This window comes from Typopeltis vanoorti, chromosome 20, assembly GCF_054136105.1.
Source record: "Typopeltis vanoorti isolate ZY-2024b chromosome 20, IOZ_Tvanoo_1.0, whole genome shotgun sequence".
NCBI classification, from domain to species: Eukaryota; Metazoa; Arthropoda; class Arachnida; order Uropygi; family Thelyphonidae; genus Typopeltis; species Typopeltis vanoorti.
This window is the reverse complement of record NC_143568.1, coordinates 47,481,219-47,500,716: the sequence shown is the minus strand read 5'-3', so window position 1 is coordinate 47,500,716 and position 19,498 is coordinate 47,481,219. Positions and strand designations below refer to the sequence as shown.

Here is a 19,498-nt window from a genome sequence, read left to right as displayed (position 1 = left end):
AGAAACTAATTTTCTTTACTTCCAGTTGCTACCTTGTTATCTCAATCTATATTGCCCTAATTATAATTGCCCATAATGATCACCCTTTTCCTATTTGTTTGACTAATTTGCTTATACATTTCCAGTCACTACCCTCCACATTACCAGGTCTGTATCAACATCCAACAAAGTATTTTATAACTCTTTTTCTATCATCAGTAGCACTCCACCTCCTTCTCTTCACAAAATACATCATATACATCCATCAGTATTCCTGTCAGGATGTCATCCTCATCCAACCTTGACTCGATTATGCCAACAATTTTTGGATGAACAAAATCAATGCAATCATTTCATTTGTCATGTTTCTGATACTTCTGGCATTCGTATACAAACATAACAGCTCATTCCTGGATCTATAACAAGTTTCACTGATACCACTTATTACATGTGACTTCTCCATACTTTCCTCAAGCCATTTCTTTTTCTCCTTACTCATCCCAAAACCCTCTTCAAATCCAACTGTTTTTCCCTACATCCCAGGTCATCTCATTCCCTTCATGTCTATACATGCATTCATATCCTCTTTGATCATCAGCCTTTCTCATGCTGTGTTCCCCTGCCGGTGGTTGGTCGCTCCCTGTCTCCCTTGTTTGTTGTTTAACGGAGAAATATGGGCCAATCACAGGAATCCATCCAATCAGGAGACCTCCTCCTCGATAAACACCAACAATGAACAACAAACAAGGGAGACAAGGAGCGACCAACCACCAGCAAGCAAGAACCATACGATCAACCTATCAAGTCACACCCTGAACAGCGGCGAACTTACGCTACTGAATAAAGGATTTAACTAAGCAATAACACCTAAAAAGGTAAACAAATTGGATTTTATCTACCACATAGAAAGAGGCATCAGGTCCCTACCTAAAAATATAGCCGATAAAATATGATTAGAAACTAGTAATGTCCTAAACATTAAGACAATCTCACAAAAACAGAACTAGCAGCGATTAAGTCATTAAAAGCCAACCAAGACATAATAATAACGAAATCTGATAAAGGCAATGCCACTGTCATCCATGACAAGTCAACATACATACTTCAGATGAATCAACTAGTAGCCGATAACAACACATATAAACTGGTAAATTATAACCCAACAAACAGGATAAAGGATAAAACAGAGAAACTACTCAAGTCCGTCACTTCTTGGCCACTGGACATGGTTAAAAAACTCAAACCCCACTACGCCCGCTTCCCCAGAATATATGGGGTCCCGAAAATACACAAACAAAATGTCCCCCTTTGACCAATTGTGGAAGGAATAGACAGTCCCAATTACCACTTAGCCAAGAAATTAGCATCAACACTCAAGGAGTTGGTAGGTCATTCCACCTCCTACATAAAGAACACACAACACTTTATAAACAAAATTAAAAACATAACACTCGACAAAGACGACTTATTAGAAAGTTGTGACGTTTCTGCCCTTTTCACTAATGTCCCCATCAATGACACAATTCTCCTACTACAGAACAAATTTCCGCCCGACATTACGGCCATCTTTGCCCACATACTACAGTCCAGTTACTTTGTGTGGCAAAACAAATTTTACCTACAAAAAGAAAGTACAGCCATAGGCTCACCACTACCCCCCCCCCCAATCGCTAACTTCTACATGGAAACCTCTGAGCAAAGGGCTCTTGATTCTGCCACGCTAAGACCGACAGTCTGGCTTAGATACGTTGACGACGTGTTCACGATCTGCCCGCACGGGCGACAAACGCTAAACACATTCCTTAGCCACCTGAACAAACAACATGAACGCATACAATTTACCATCGAAATCCAAAATCAAAACTCACTCCCGTTCCTAGACATACTAGTCACATGTCTTCCTTCAGGCTGTCTATCCTTCACGGTCTACCGAAAACCGACACACACTGGCCAATACATACATGCTAATTCATACCACCACCCATCACAAAAATATGGAGTCATTAACACCCTTAAAAATAGAGCTACAACAATTTGTTCTAACCAGCAAGCCCTGAAACAAGAACAAAAAATCATCAGCGACACATTCATAAATAATGACTATAACAAAAATACTATTAATAAAATACTCCATAAAACAATAACAAAAACAAATCTAGATTACAGTAAGACCATAGCCATCCCATACATTAAAGGGTTATCAGAAAAAATCAACAGAATCCTACAACATTATAATCTCAATGCCATCTTTAAACCACCCACTAAACTTAAAACCATATTCAGCTCCACTAAGGATCTTCTCCTCCCATTGGCACATCCTGGAGTCTATTGCAAACACTGCACCTGTAACTTACCATACATTAGTGAAACAGGATGGACAATCCCTATACGCAAGAAAGAACACATTAGACACATTAAATATAATCATTATGGTGAAGCAGGCCTCTCATATCACACGCTCAACACCTTACACCAAATCAACTGGAAAAGCACCCATGCTTTACACCACACAAAAACCTCGTATGAAAGGAAATTTAAGGAAGCCTGCAAAATCCTGATAAACCACCCAAATATCAACAACAAAGATGGCATGAAAATTCCAAGGATCTGGATGGCACACATTCAGCCCACCTAATATATAAGATCCAGCATAAGTCAGGGCTCTAGCCAATCTTCAGCTAGTATTAGGAACCATTCCATACCAACTGGCTGGAATGTACATGTATAATCATGATGTTAATATATGTATATAGATAGATACATAGACGTTGTTGCGCACAATGTATGTCTACAACCAACAAATAACACTAATAATAGGACTCTAGCATTGACTAGAGTCCTAACTTTAGTAACTTTAACTGGTTTGTTAAAGTTACTGACCAACCGCTACATCAGTTGTTGGCCTGACCTCTGGTCAGGCCAACAACTGATGTAGCGGTTGGTCAGTAACTTTAACAAACCAGTTTGATCGTAGTGTAGCTTGTTTTCTGTGTATAGTTATATGCTCCAGAAGATGACCATGACATAAAGGTCGAAACGTCGAATGTAGATTTTAGTTATATTAAACTAAAGTTTTTATTCAAACATGGTAGTTGTCTCCATAATTTTCAAAAATGCATCTTTTAAAGTATACTTGCATAAATCTTACCTGGAACACTTAGTAGAGAAATTCCTCTGTAATTCTCACATTCTGCTTTATTCCCTTTTTTTATAGATCGATACTAAAAGGGTGGGAGATTGGGGGAGAAAAGAGGTAATCCGTGGAAGTTATATAAGGAGTGTGAAGCAGGTTTTTTCATGCAGAGTTGTGAATGATTGGAATGCCTTGCCTGCAGAATCTGAATGTGTTTAAGGCATGGTATGACAAAAGGGACCTCCTAGATGAGTCTGTGACTCCATGGGATCTTAGGATAATAATAATTATGTTATAAACAATTATACTGTTATTTATTATAGTTGATAGTTAATTCTAATCATGGTAATTGCCTACTGGATTTCTGTTCAGAACATGAATTAGTTATTACTAAACCATGATCTTGTGTTATGGAATTTTGTATTTTGAATCTCTCTCCTTTTTTTCTTATAGGTATCTTATGTGTCAAAGCTAGATAGTTGGTAGGAGATCTGTACAGAACCTTTTTAAGGAATATGGGAAAACAGACTGGGGACTTCTGACATAATGTTCGATCCTGACCTTTTTTTTGTGGGACTCTCTATCTGTACCATCTGAGTAGATACTACACTATCAGTATCTACCTGGATACTGAACAGGAAGGATTGGCTGATAATTTGGGATTTAATGAACCCAAATTGTATTTTTATTGGCTTAAACAGAAATATGAAATGAGGGTACAACATGATAGAATTTCATGCCAGCTAATACACCATCCAGTTAAGCAAAGTCCCAGCAGTTTTTGTCAGATGGCCAGGACAAACAACAAAAAAATCAGCTAATGAAACATATTTCAAATCACCATCAGCAGAATTCAAGATTGGCTCAATCAACATAAGAGGCATCAACAGAAAATAAGTGGAACTGGCAAAAAAAAATATATATATTATTATTATTATCCCAAGAACCATGGAGTCACAGACTCATTTAGAAGGTCTCTTTTGTCATACACACACAGCTCATCATACTGTGTCTTAAACACATTCAAATTCTCTGCAAACGCCACACTCTCCAGCAAGACATTTACAACTTTACATGCAAAAAAAAAAAAAATCTGCTTCTCACTTCCTTGTTCACACACTCCTTATATAACTTCCAGGGATGACCTCTTGTTCTCCCCCGCCCACCATTTTATGAAAAATCTCTTCAACGTTTCTATAATAACTTCTTACTAACTTTTACATGTCTATCATATCATTCCCTCTTCCTTCTATCCACTAGACCATTGCTTCCCAAACTTCTGGATGTCGGGGCCCCCTTTGGAAAATTAAAATATTTCATGCCCCCCCCCCTCGAAAAAAAATTGTAATAGAGACATATATTATTATGATATTTATTGTATTTATATTCAATACAAAACATACATAGCAAATATTGGACAAAGCGTGAGAAAGATTGTCTTGAATCTAAATTCTGATATTAGCATGTCATGCAATTTGTTACCTTTCAGTGAGAAGTAGAAAGCTATTATTTCTCCTAAAGTCCTGATGGGCAATGTTGGTATTCTTGGGAGTAATTTTTATGAAAAATACGTTATTTAAATAAAATAAAAAATTTAAATAAAAAAAGTTATTTTAATGTATATCCTAGTACGTTGTAATTTCCTTAAATTATATAGTGAAAAATTGTTATTGTACATTTGCAGCAAGCTCATGAAACGTAAAACAATTAGTAATAAAGAAAGAACTAAAAATATAAAAGAAGTTTAATAACAATTTAATGTGATGGATGTGTTTCAATACTGCTACACCAATATCAGGTGAAATATTTGAAACTGCAATTCTTAGATTTCTGCTTTGAAATGAAACTTATATGAATAAGCATATATTTACTAATATTCATTAAGCGCCGAAATACACAGGAAGCAAAATTTGTAAACCCACACCAATGTGTGATTTTTTTTCCATTAAAATATAAAAAATAAATAATAAATAATAAAAATTAAATACATTTCTTTTAAGATAAAAAAAATCCACTTAGTCTTAAAAGATTTTAAATTTGTTTTCATTATTTCATGCCCCCCCCCCCTCAACAAAACCTATGGCCCCCCAAGGGGGCCATGGCCCACAGTTTGGGAAGCGCTGCACTAGACTCTGCAAGCATCATCTCAACCTTTCTTCATACTCAACATTCTAGAGATTAAAAACTATTTTGGCCAACTGCCTCTGGACCCTCTCCAATATGTTCATCCTTTTTGAAAACTAGGTGACCAAATCTGTGCATAGTCCATATGTGGTCTAATCAGAGCCTTATACAATGGAACCAGAAACTCCTTACTTCTACAAGTCAGTGTCCTCATCATTCCCAGAATTTGTTGTGTTGTCCTAACAATTTTGGCAATATGTCCTCGAAATTTCAGATCCTTATCCACCATCACCACAAGATCTCTTATTTCCTCCACCTCCAACAACATATGCCCACCAACAGTATATTCTACATTTCATCTTTGTTTTCCAAATTTTAAAACCTTACATTTTGCAACATTGAACTTATCCCCACTCCCAAGCCCATTCACTCAGTTTATTCAAGTTTTCTTAGACTTGGACTATTAACAATTAAAAAAGTAAAACTCTGAAATTCAGGTATTGAAATTTACAATTAAAAGCTTTCTTCCAAACATTCTTCCCATTCCATCTGATTGGTAGCACTAGTGTACCATAAGTTTTATGGAATGGAAAACTGCCCACAACAGTAACATGGGCAGGCCAAGGAATTTTTTTAATCATTTTATTATTATTTTTATTTAAATATTTGTATTTTTTATTTATTTTTCACATAGCCCAGTTTACATGGAACTATTCAAGACACTGCATGCCTCCAATAAATGGAGCATTGGTCTTACAATGGGTGATGAAATTCATCTTTGACCTAAAGACAATCACAAACATCTATGACCATGGTGGAATTCAAACCAACAGCTTTTAGTTGGAGCGAAGATATTAAATAGTCAGCCAACCAGGTTAGCAAAGTTAAAGAACATTTCATATTTTATATTATCATAATAAAGGGGAAAAAATCATCATTTGAGAAAACAAACAGGAAAAATCTGCAAACTGAAATGTTTCACAAAACATAACTCTCTGATTTCACAAACACTGAGAATTTAATTAGAAAAGTCAAGTTAATATAATCAAATTAGACTAATATTTTCACTAACCATCATCACTGCTAGATGTCTCCACAGATGGGATGTACCGTGTGCCTGATTTACAGTGGCTTTGGTCTTTATCCTAAAGGATATAATAATTAATGGATAAAACATTCATAAGCTTTCAATTAATTATTACAATTAAAAAAAACTGACATTAACAGTCACTTTTTTAATGATATTACACATAAAGAACTCGATCAGTTACATATTTGCATTCTGGGTGATAAATTTATTCTTAAAAATTTGGCAACAAAATGTGGTTCAACATGGAGAAAATGATTAATTCCAAAGAAATGTGAGAATGTTTCATCTGTACTTTCGATTCCCATAGGTAGCACTGCTGCATCAGAATGGGGTTATTAAATGCATTCATATATACATGCGCCAATAATAAAAATTAATTTATATAATATTTTATTTTATTTATTTATTTTTTTAAATATTTCATGATAATAATAATTATTATTATTATTACTAAAAAAAAAGAGCCATACAGCTTTATCTTGGCAAAAATTACATAGGCTAAGTGGATATTAGTTTCAACATTATTTCAAAGCTGAATGTTTGTAGAAACTTTGAAAGTTTCTAAAAAAATGACCAGAGAGCTTACGAGAATACAGTCCTCGGCATCCGCATTGCCTGTTTGCACTATTTAAATGACATGAGCACTGCCCAAGTGTCCATATACTTGCTTTTAATTAGTGCATTTTTTAAGGTTTCACTGGCTTGACAGCTGCTCCAAACTGGTTGGTTCTCTTCAGACCAGGCAGAAGCCTTAAAAGAGCAAGACTCTCATTCACTTACGAAAAATACATTTATCTGACATTTGATTTCCTTAGTACTGAATGAGAATTTTTGCTCTAATGACAGCTGACGAAACCATCAAAAAGATTCGCCAAACAATCAATAAAGATCATAGAAAGACCATTAAGCAAGTTTCTAAAAAGATAAATTTGTCATGGAGTTTATGCCAGCGAATTTTAACAGATTTGCAAATGAAATGTGTGTCCACTGAATTTGTGCCTCATATGCTCACAGAGGATTAAAAAAAATTGTGTGAATGTTTGCCACGAATTGAGGGAACAAGTTCTTAATAACTAGAACTTTCAAAAGTTGTGACTGGGGATGGGATGAGTCTTGGAGCACCAATGGAAACACAAATGCACTGAGAGCCAAGAAGGCACATCAAGTTCAATCAAATGTCAAGACAATGTTCTTTTTTTTATTATTATTATTATTATTTTCGTGACACTTCCAAGGAGTCCGAAGACTCATCGCAGGAGGACACTTACTGTACAGCTCTCCATCTCCACCTCTACACCGAACCTCTACTACCAATCATCTACATCAGCGCCATCTACTGCCCATCACCACCATCACAGCTAGTAATTTTTTGTCTGTAAATTGCGTGTGTTCTGAAGGGCCGATTTGTCTGTATGTGGGATGAAAAACCCGAGTTTCTGGGAGAAAAACCCTGCTACATGAATATTATACACAAAGAATTTGTTCCTCCTGGGCAGACAGTGAACCAACAATTTGCAATGTTTTGAGAAGACTGCGTGATAGTGTATGACAGAAATGGACAGAAATGTGAAGTAGCAGAGATTGATTGCTACACCACGACAATGCCCACGCCCACACAGCCTTGTCTGTCCAACAGTTCTTGACAAAAAACAACATCACAGTTGTCCCCTAACCATCCCTACTTGGCCAGTCTTTCTCCATGTGACTTTTTTTATTCCCATAGATAAAGGAAACCATGATAGGGCAGTGATTCATTGATGTGGATGAAGTGAAAGAAAAGTCATTGGAGGCATAAGCAGTATTCCAGTTGAACAGTTCCAGAACTGTTTCCAGCAGCGAAAAAAACATTGGGACAAGTGCACTGACTCACATGGAGAGTACTTTGAAGGGGACTAGAATATGGTATAAATTTTAATAAATTTTTTTTTCAAAAATAATTCCAGTAATAAATTTTTTTTTAAAAATAATTCCAGTTATAAGAATTTGTGTAGCTCAGCGGAAGTGCCATTTGTACTCGACGATGCTCAATCACAAAGGAAGACCCAGGTTCAAATCTAGTCGCCGACTAGAGGAGCATTTTCTAAGCCTTTCTTTGAGTGGTTCCAGAGTTAGTCGATCTTTGGCATAAGCAAGTGGGTTTATTCTCCTGGAAACTGGGGCTTTTCGTCTCGTAAACTCAAGAAAATCGACCGTAGAACCTATACTATCTTAGACAATAAATATATATTATTAAGATTAGGGACCAAGAGATGACAGCACTTGCCAGCCGTTTCTCTAAATTGGCACAGCCGACAAAATAAAAAATCTCTAATCTTTTGTTTTGATAATTATTAATCTCCATTTGTTAAGAAAAGGGATGTTATTTATTAATTATGACAATTATCATTTGAAATGAGATTTTCTCTATAACGATTATTTCTATTTCCGAGTGTTTATATATGCACAAGGGTTCAATTCCGACTGGTGCAATGACTTTTAACTGTTTCTTTCAGAATCCAAAAAATTACTGACTCAAGACCAAATACAAAATATACACATTACACTTCAAATAAAATTACAAACTAACTACAAAATTAACTGGATCCAAAGCCTTTTAAAATAAACTTACACTTTAGAGATCACCCATTCTCTGACTCATTTTATTACTAGTTTGTTCAACATATATTTAATCAAGTCTACAAGGTGTCTTGTTTACACAATAACAAAACGTTCATAGTCAGTTTTTTTTTAAGGCCTTTTTCTGAAGATATAAGATTCTCTTCTTCTTTTCCATAGGATCCTTTCTCATCACTCATGTAGCACACATTATTCCTCCTGACTCTGAGGTATAGATATTCTGAATTCACCAAAATATAAGTACTCTTACCTCATGCAGTTCAATTTTGTTAATTTTTGTACTAGCAAAAAGGTTTCTTCTACTGCTTTATCTAAGTTGCTAAATTCGGTCTTCTTTTCCAGTAGAAATAACAGATCCGGCATCCTTAAAACAGATGAAATTTTCCAATCAGCGTTTGCTCGAACATTCTTATAGAACATCAATTGCAATATTTTCTTTTATTTACCAATACTTATTTACAGTCTTAACTCCTCCACTTTGAAGGCTCACAGTTCTACGATTCCTTTTTCGGAATCTTCTATTAATATTCCTCCCACTGTCACATATAACTAAATAAACTTCGTAAGAACAAAATTCCTCCATCTGCACTCTCAAACTTCCATTAGCCCTCTCTTGTTTCTCCTCCGTTACTTCCATACTGAATGCTCTGTCTTGTTTACTTCCTGTTACTTTGATACTGAACATTCTCCTTGTCAGCTGTCAATCAAGCATCAAACTCATCAGCAAGCATGCACACTCTATGAAAGTGGCAAGCAAGAAGTTAAGTATAATGGCTGACACGTTAGAGCAGTGTTTCTCGAACTTCAGATATCCGCGTACCCCTTCTTAAATTTTCATTATTACCAAGTACCCCCTTATCAAATAATAAATAAATAAAGTATATTTCATTGTAAATGTCTATTTTATTTGAATTTATATGTTCATGTAAACAAAAAATATGATTTTTTTTTAATAGAACAAAATTTGGAATAGGTTCCTCTTCACTTCCTGTCCAAGAAAATCCACATTTCAAGTAATTCAAATCATACTTATGAAAATTTTTCATCTTCTTCATAGTTGGTTCTCTAGAGATGTCAGAAGACATACTCTTATCAATTTCATTTTATTATTCTTTCTTTTAAGGTTACACGGTGATCAGCATTCATATTAATTAAATTAGGGAAACAAAACACTTGTTAAAAAGATTATTTTACTGATTACAAATAAAATAATTTAATAACTTTACGTTTCGACCCCTGTATTGAGGTCATCTTCAGAAGGATACATTCAGAAGTATAAGAACAAGCTACCTGCTGTTGTACACTACACAAGTAAATTACATCTACGTTGTTAACTAATCTTTTTTCTTAGCCTGCCCTCTAGTGGGAAAAAAAAAACTACACTAAACTCTGCTAAAGTCCTCATGTATTAGGCTTCTTCTGGAATTATACAGTTATATTATGATTATCTTCTGGATTTGTCCAGGTTGCTATTGAATGTTCAAGGGAAAAAAAAAAAACACACACACTTCACTGGGTCTTGTATTGAGATTTTTCTTTGTGGTTACTATGAAGGTTGTAGATGGGTCCTCCACATTCTTGGGATTGTTAGACCATCATTTTTATTCAGATTCAGATCATGTTTGAGCATTTCACATGCTTCCTTGAATTTACGCTCAAACCAGGTTTTGGTGCGGTGTAGGGACTTGGTACCTTTTCAGTCAATTCTGTGGTATGTTTGAAGTGCATGGTCAGAAAGGCCGGTTTTTCCAAAATGGAGATATTTTATATGACGTTTGTGTTCATCCTTTCTGATTGGGATGGTTCGTCCTGTTTCCCCTATGTACGGTATGTTATAAGTGCAATCTATTTTGTAAACCCCCCCGGGTGGGCTAAGTGTGGCAGGGGATCCTTGGAAGAATTGAGTAGGTGCCTTAATTTTGTCGGGGGTTTGAAGGTGGTTTTGATGTTGAATTTGTGTAGTGTTCTGTCTATTTTTTCTGAAATGCCTCTAACATATGGTATAGCAATAGCATTCTTGAAATCTTTTTTGTTATTAGTGGAATCTTTGTGGAGGATCTTGTGAATGGTTTTTATACTGTATCCATTTTTTATAAAGGTATGTTTGATGGTCTCATATTCATGGTTAAGAGCTTGTTCAGTTGAACAAATGGTTTGAGCTCTGTGTTTAAGGGTGCTTATAACCCCTAGTTTATGTGTTGGGTGGTGATAGGAAGTTTTCTGTATGTATTGGCCTGTGTGTGTAGGTTTGCGGTAAACTGAGAAGGAGAGACAGCCTGAAGGAAGACGTGTGACAAGTGTGTCTAGGAACGGAAGAGAGTTGTTTTTTTCTATTTCAATGGTGAATTGGATGTGTTCGTGTTGTTTGTTCAGGTGGCTAAGGAATGTATCTAGTGCTTGGCAGCCGTGAGGCAAAATGGCGAAAATATCGTCGACGTATCTGAGCCAAATTTTGGGCTTTAGGCACGCGGATTCTAGAGCTCGTTGCTCAAAATCTTCCATATAAAAGTTCGCTATTGGGGGAGAGAGTAGAGAGCACATGGCGGTACCTTCTTTTTGAAGGTAAAAATTGTTTAGCTGCCACACTCAAGGAATTGGTTGGTCATTCCCCTTCCTACATAAAAAATTCACAACAATTCATAAACAAAATTAAAAATATTACACTCAACGACCAAGATCTATTAGTCAGCTTTGACATAACTTCCCTTTTCACCAATGTCCCAATCAATGATACTATCCTACTCTCACAGAACATATTTCCACACGACATCACGGCCCTCTTTGCCCACGTACTCCGCTCCGGATATTTCGTGTGGCAAAACAATTTTTACCTTCAAAAAGAAGGTACCGCCATGGGCTCTCCACTCTCCCCCCCAACAGCGAACTTTTATATGGAAGATTTTGAGCAACGAGCTCTAGAATCAGCGTGCCTAAAGCCCAAAATTTGGCTCAGATACGTCAACGATATTTTCGCCATTTGGCCTCACGGTCGCCAAGCACTAGATACATTCCTTAGCCACCTGAATAAACAACACGAACGCATCCAATTCACCATTGAAATAGAAAAAACAACTCTCTTCCGTTCCTAGACACACTTGTCACACGTCTTCCTTCAGGCTGTCTCTCCTTCTCAGTTTACCGCAAACCTACACACACAGGCCAATACATACAGAAAACTTCCTATCACCACCCAACACATAAACTAGGGGTTATAAGCACCCTTAAACACAGAGCTCAAACCATTTGTTCAACTGAACAAGCTCTTAACCATGAATATGAGACCATCAAACATACCTTTATAAAAAATGGATACAGTATAAAAACCATTCACAAGATCCTCCACAAAGATACCACTAATAACAAAAAAGATTTCAAGAATGCTATTGCTATACCATATGTTAGAGGCATTTCAGAAAAAATAGACTGAACACTACACAAATACAACATCAAAACCACCTTCAAACCCCCTACAAAATTAAGGCACCTACTCAATTCTTCCAAGGATCCCCTGCCACACTTAGCCCACCCGGGGGTTTACAAAATAGATTGCACTTATAACATACCGTACATAGGGGAAACAGGACGAACCATCCCAATCAGAAAGGATGAACACAAACGTCACATAAAATACCTCCATTTTGGAAAAACCAGCCTTTCTGACCATGCACTCCAAACATACCCAGAATTGACTGGAAAGGTACCAAGTCCCTACACCGCACCAAAATCTGGTTTGAGCGTAAATTCAAGGAAGCATGTGAAATGCTCAAACATGATCCAAATCTGAATAAAAATGATGGTCTAACAATCCCAAGAATGTGGAGGACCCATCTACAACCTTCATAGCAACCACAAAGAAAAATCTCAATACAAGACCCAGTGAAGTGTTTTTTTTTTTTTTTTTTTTTTTTTCCCTTGAACATTCAATAGCAACCAGGACAAATCCAGAAGATAATCGTAATATAACTGTATAATTCCAGAAGAAGCCTAGTACATGAGGACTTTAGCAGAGTTTATTGTAGGTTTTTTTTTTTCCACTAGAGGGCAGGCTAAGAAAAAAGATTAGTTAACAACATAGATGTAATTTACTTGTGTAGTGTGCAACAGCATGTAGCCTGTTCTTATACTTCTGAATGTATCCTTCTGAAGATGACCTCAATACAGGGGTCAAAACGTAAAGTTATTAAATTATTTTATTTGTAATCAGTAAAATAATCTTTTTAACACGTGTGTTTTGTTTCCCTAATTTAATTAATATGAATTCATTTTATTATTATTATTATTCCTGACACCTCCAAGGAGTCCGAAGACTCATAGCGGGAGGACACCTACAACTCGCTCAACCACTACACCGAACCTCTTTCAACCAGATGCAATATCAACGTTTTTTTGTTGCTTACAGCTACTTGTATTTGCTATATTTGCCAAATCCAATCTCTTTAACCAAGGATCCATACTTAAGAATTTGAAAGCTAAAAAAATTAATGTATTTACTCGAATATAACTCGCACTTTTTTTTCCCAAAATTAAAGCTAAAAAATCGTGGCACAAGATATATGTGGGGATTTTCGGAAACTAAAGTTTTCAGAAAAAAAACTAAAAATGGTGCGACTTACCAAGAAGCTCCTATTCGCTATCGCTACTTTTGGCATCGAAAACAGTTTCCTTGTGTGCATCGTTAAAGTCATCTATCCAAATAGCTTCATCTTCTTTCCCATTATTTCAAGCAAAAATCACTAGTAATTTACAAGATTTGAGATATGTAGAGCGGCTATAAAGAAGTGCATATGATTGCTACAGTATTAATAAAAGATCGCGTGAACCAAAGACAAATTAGCATTTCAACAGTTGAGTTGAAATGCTAATTCTCTTCAACCGAATTCCATAATATCTGAAACACATTCACTATATATTTCTTAGTTTTAACATGTTCACGATTGGGTGGTGTCAAGCAAAACCATATGTTGCACCGGTAACATATGGTTTTGCTTGAGTCTAAATAGCATAGTTTCTGTGGGAAGGGGACATGTGATTTATGTCCATTTTTTATCCCAGTTGTCTCTAATTGCACTATTTGTTGAGAAACATATTACACAGACTGCAAATGTCTCTATACCTTATTTAGTGATAAAATAAAACTACTTATTTTTCTTGTGTCTTAAGTATAGTGATGCTGTTGGGGGAGGGCGTGTTGTTTACCGCAGGGAGCGAGTTACTATCGCCAGGACGTGAATCATGGTGATATTGATAATGATGCATATCCGAAAATTGCCACATACCCCCCTGAAGACCTTTCGCATACCCCCCCCCCCCCGAGGGTACGCGTACCACACGTTGAGAAACACTGCGTTAGATTAATGAGAATGTCTTTATAAAACACAACACTTAATAATTTTAAACTACAACAAAAATTCTGAAAGTAACACAACTATCCAAATCCAGTAAGTACATAAATTTTATTAAATGCTTCACATTTCATTTTGACAATAACAACATCAATAACGCATCGCAAGTGCCGACAATACGTGTTATGAAATCAAAACTAATAATGTACTAACATAAACAATTTGTAAAAATATTCATAATTTTAAATTATGACTGTTTTTACAGCGGTACTTGCCAGCTTCCTCTCTTCACTGGATGCTAGATACTGTTAATGATAGTCTTGGGCCAGCTATCTCTAACTGGCTTCTAGTGGAGATTGAACTTCGCCCTCAGACCCCTAAAAGTTAGATAGGCTAAAACAGCCTTGCCTACTCCTTGCAATGGAATCAAAGGCATTAGGGTTTTTTTTTTTTTTCTTTCCCCTCTCTCTCCGGTTATTTTTGGGCTCCTCTTATGCTCTAAAGAAGATGAAAATTTAGTGAATTCTTGAAAAAAAAATTACTTTTTGAAAAAGAGTCACAAACATAATCATAATGACACTGAAATGATTCAGTGCACCATACATAATGAACAATTTTCTATACATGAAGGATGTTCTGATGTTTTGCAACATACGAAAACAAAGAAACACAAATAAGCTACAATAAACAAAAGTTCAACTATAAACAAATTATTTCAGACAACAGTATATTGCAACTGAGGAGAAATAGTTGATGCTATCAAGCTTAACAAACCATAATCATAGTATTCATTTTAGAAATTATGGACTTTACAACCGTGTTATAAATAACTCTTTTAATATCCTGACGTTTCGATCTTTATATTAAGATCATCATCTGGAGCATATATAAATATACAGGACAAGCTAAGGTACATTACATACAGTAAGCTAAAGAAACAATGAATTGGTCACAAGTTATTCTACTGGCATGACCCCTAGTGAAAAAAAAAATTTATAAACTACATCAAGCTAAATTCTATTTATGATAACATGAATAAACATTCTTTTTTACAGATAGTTTTCTTTCAGTAACAATGATGTCTTATTTTTAGCATTACAATTGTTATTTTTGATTTAGGATATCCTGGATTTTCTACAGTCCTGTTTATAGTTGCTCTTAGAGAGGAAGGTATCGTGGGTTTCGAATATATGCCTTCCATATGTTTGGGATTTTTAGACTATCATTATTGTTCAGATTGGGATGATTGGTAATAATCTCACAGGTTTCCTTAAATTTGCGTTCATATCATGTTTTGGTGTGATGTAGAAAACTAGTGCTTTTCCAGTCAATTCTATGTAAGGTGTTCAGGGCATGATCAGAAAAGCCAGCTTCACCATAATTATTATATTTAATGTGTCGTTTATGTTCTTTTTGTCTGATAGGAATTGTGCATCCTGTTTCTCCTATATATGGTATGTTACAGGTGCAATAAATATGGTATACTCCAGGGTGGCCCAGCAGAGGGAGTGGGTCTTTGGATGAGTTGAGTAAGCTTTTTAGTTTTGCAGGAGGTTTAAAGGTGGCTTTGAGGTTGTATTTTTGTAGTATTCTGTTTATTTTATCTTATGTCCCTTTAATGTAAGGAATGGTTATAGTGTTATTGTAGTCTGGTTTGACTTTGTTTATTATTGATGTCTTGTAGAGAATTTTTGTTAATAGTGTCTTGGCTGTACCCATTTTTTTGAAAAGTATTGCTGATAACTTTAAATTCGTCTTTCAGTACCTGTTCACTGGAGCAGATCACCAGAGCCCTGTTTTTTAGTATATTAATGACACCTAGTTTTTGTGTTGGGTGGTGGTAGGAGTTTATGTGTATATATTGGCCAGTATGTGTTGGTTTCCAGTAAACAGTGAAGGAAAGATTGCCAGAAGGAAGACGTGTGACCAGTGTATCTAGAAACGGAAGTGTGTTCTGTATTTCAATCTCAATTGTGAACTGTATGCGTTTGTGTTGTTTGATATTTTGATAATCATAGTATACAATTACACAATTACAATAATAAAAAAAAACATCTAAGACAAATGTTTTCTTGCTCACACCAAAACCCAGTAAAAATTATGAATGTTTTCTTCCAATAAGCAATGAAACAGGTACCTATTGATTTTTCTGTTTTTTTCATATCAGCCCCATACATAACAGGTCCCAAGATCTATGATATTACAGTGATGTGTGTGGGCATGTGGTTAGAGGGATGAAAGAAAACTGTTGATGTGTTTCTTGATGACCTGAAGGATGTAATCATTGGGAAAAAACAGTATAGGGAAGACCGTTTCAAAAGAGCAGAGGTGTAGGGAATGAAGGCAGATGATAAGAAGTTGGTTTGATGAGTCTGGAGTTGAAATGTATATGGCACTGACTGGCAACTGCTCATATTCATATATGATTAGTGAAAAGTGGAGGAGTGGGTGGCCATATCAGTGAATCAGAACCTATGGTTCAGAAGAAACATAATGCAATAACAGAGCATCTATGGGAAAGCAATAAAAGGGAGTCAGTGAGGGAGGCGGGTCATCAATTAATTGAATAATTGCTTGCTTCTGAATACAATCAAGCATTCTGAGGGAGGTCTTAGGTGGACCATCCCAAATGTAGGAAGAGTATCCTAAGGAGTGGGTGTATTTGAGTTTTACAAAATTTCATTAGGGGCCACCACGTACCAGACTATCGATATACAACTCCAGAAAAGATAAGTGCTATTGTGTATAGTAACTGGTGATAATTATTGCATTTTAGTAGAATCTTGTTTATTTTTGATAGCTTAGCTCCATGGTTATGGAGCTTTGTGGTTTGTTTATGACCTCTTTTTTTTTTTTTTACTTACAAACCACAATGCTCCATGATTATGGAGCATTGTGGTTTGTTTGTGACTTCTTTTTTTTTACTGAATTTTGAAGTTTGCCTTGAATGCAACAAAATGGCAGTATGAATGAGGTCTGCAATGTGTGCAATGTGAAGATCAAATGTAATTAATGATGTAGAATTTTCCAGAATGGCTTGATGTCATGAGTGCCACTTGTTTGCATGGCAAAATGTGAAAGATATATTTGTAGAGACTCTGAACAGGAAATGAGAGACAGTATCAGTCTGTAGAAAGTGCGATATTTTATTGGACTACAAGTTACTAGCAAATGGAAACAGACTAATGGAAGCTGTATGAATAACAGAACAAAAGCAATAAGACTTTGGGAGTAAAAGAATGTATGAATGAAGAAAGAAAAATGAGTGAAATTATGAAAGAGAAAGAAAGTAGGAATGAAGAAACAGAAGCAAGTGAGAATGTGGAAGCAAAAGAAAGGAATGACAGAATGAGCAGGAACAAGACTACAAGTGTGTCAAGGAGAGTGAAATTGCCGGCATGCAAGATTTGAAGAATAACTTGTTCAGAATGAAAATGAAATGAGGAATAGAGCAGTGATATTAGACATTTGCTGGACAGGAATGAAAGATTATTGCAAAAGGGGAGAATGAAGAAAAGTAGAGAAAAACTTTGCCAAATGATTCACTAATATCTAAGTATGGAGATTCCATTATCAGAGGTGTAGTTAATGAGAGAATCCACAGGGTCTATTTTCCAGGAGGGAAAATGGGCAAGAGAGCAGATGCTTTGAATATGAAAAGTAAATGAGAAAGAGCATGAGCAGTTGTTATGGGAGCAAATTTGGTTGGACATAAAGAGAATGTAAGGATGGATATCAGGAGGTTATTGAAGAGAGTGAAAGATAACAGTACGATAGTAAAGGTTGTCAGTGTTACCAAGGTATGATAATGAAGGGTTGAGGTGGAGGGTGACAATCATGAATGGTATGCTGGCAGAGCCATATGAGGAGAAGAAAGCATGGTTTGCAGATGCTTGGTATGTATATTTGAGGGACAAATGGATTTGTACAAAAGTGATGGATTGCATTTGAATGGCTTTGTGTGAGTCAACTGCAGAGACTGTTGTGAGAAGGAAGTGCAGTGAGTGATGCGAGCAAGAGTTCAGAGGAAATAAGCGAAAGATAGGAGAGTGGAATAGATGAGACTGAAGTGCTTGGTAATGTAAACAGTAATAGTGTGAAAGATGATGGAAAAATTGGAATGTAAGAGGACGAGGGACACAGGATGACACAGCATAAGGAGAATGGATACTAGACAGTGCATGGAGATGATCAGCGAATGAATGGAATGGCATGGGATGTGTGGGTAGGGGGGGGTAGTAGTTTGAATAAATATATGGGGTAAAGTAGTGATAAAAGTAATGGTATGGAAATCACAACCAACAAATGGTATGGGTAGGACTGGTTGTAAACCTAAAAGTGAATTGCTGCAGTTATTTAATAACAAAGGAGATGAAATTGTTTCATTGACTAAGTTTATTCACCCAGAAATTGTTGGAATAAGTGAAACATGGTGTTGGATGAGCATGATATGGAAGGTTATGTTTTCACATGGATATAAAAGACAATAAGGAGGCAGGGAGTGGTGCTGGTGATAGCAGGGGAATTATGTCCACATACAGCAAAAGGGATGACAATGGTTTTGAGGCAGTATGATGTTGGAATGAAGAGTGACAGGAAGAGATATTTAGTTGGATGTTGCAATAGGCCAGGGAATTCAGAGGGTGTTGATGAACAAATTTATAAACATCTTGGGGTAGTCAACAAGAGAAGGGTGATCATTATAGTGATTTTAAGTATTATAATATAGACTGGAATAAAGATATCTGAGAATAAAGACAATGAATTTCTTGAGTTCCTGAGTTCCACACTGACTAAGATAGTTCCTTAACTATCTTAGGCAGTATGTACAAGAGGCCACGCAAGGACTGAGAGTCTTAGAACTGATAATTCTATCAGATGTGTTTGTGAGTACAGTGTTGCTTTTCCTTCCAGTTGTTGAGAGTGATCACAAAGTGATCATTTGAGGGATGTTTAGCCATATGAAGACCTCTGTGAGGAAAGGATATATGTGTAACTGCAAGGCTGGTGATTATAAAAAGTTTAGGAGATGGCTTGGAGCTACAGCATGGAATAAGGAGTCAAGCAGGAAGGAGATAAATGCTGCTGCAGCACTGAAAAGAGATATTTAACAGCATCAATGCTTGAATGTATTCCAAAGGTCTAGAGGCTGAATAAGGTTGGTGTCAAATAGATAAATGAAAGGATTAAAAGCATAAAGTCTGTCAGAAGAAA

At 36.0% G+C, this 19,498-nt stretch overlaps 1 protein-coding gene across 8 annotated transcripts in view; it reads right to left on the bottom strand.

The window, feature by feature from the left end:
* The window catches only part of LOC150095411 (spermatogenesis-associated protein 6), a 523,112-nt gene that overhangs the window by 106,589 nt on the left and 397,025 nt on the right, over positions 1-19,498 (bottom strand). For all 8 annotated transcript variants that reach the window (XM_090410322.1, XM_090410323.1, XM_090410320.1 and 5 more), the window contains one exon: positions 6,309-6,381. In XM_090410322.1, the coding sequence (XP_090266448.1) occupies positions 6,309-6,381 (73 nt within the window). The remainder of the gene's footprint in view (positions 1-6,308; positions 6,382-19,498) is intronic.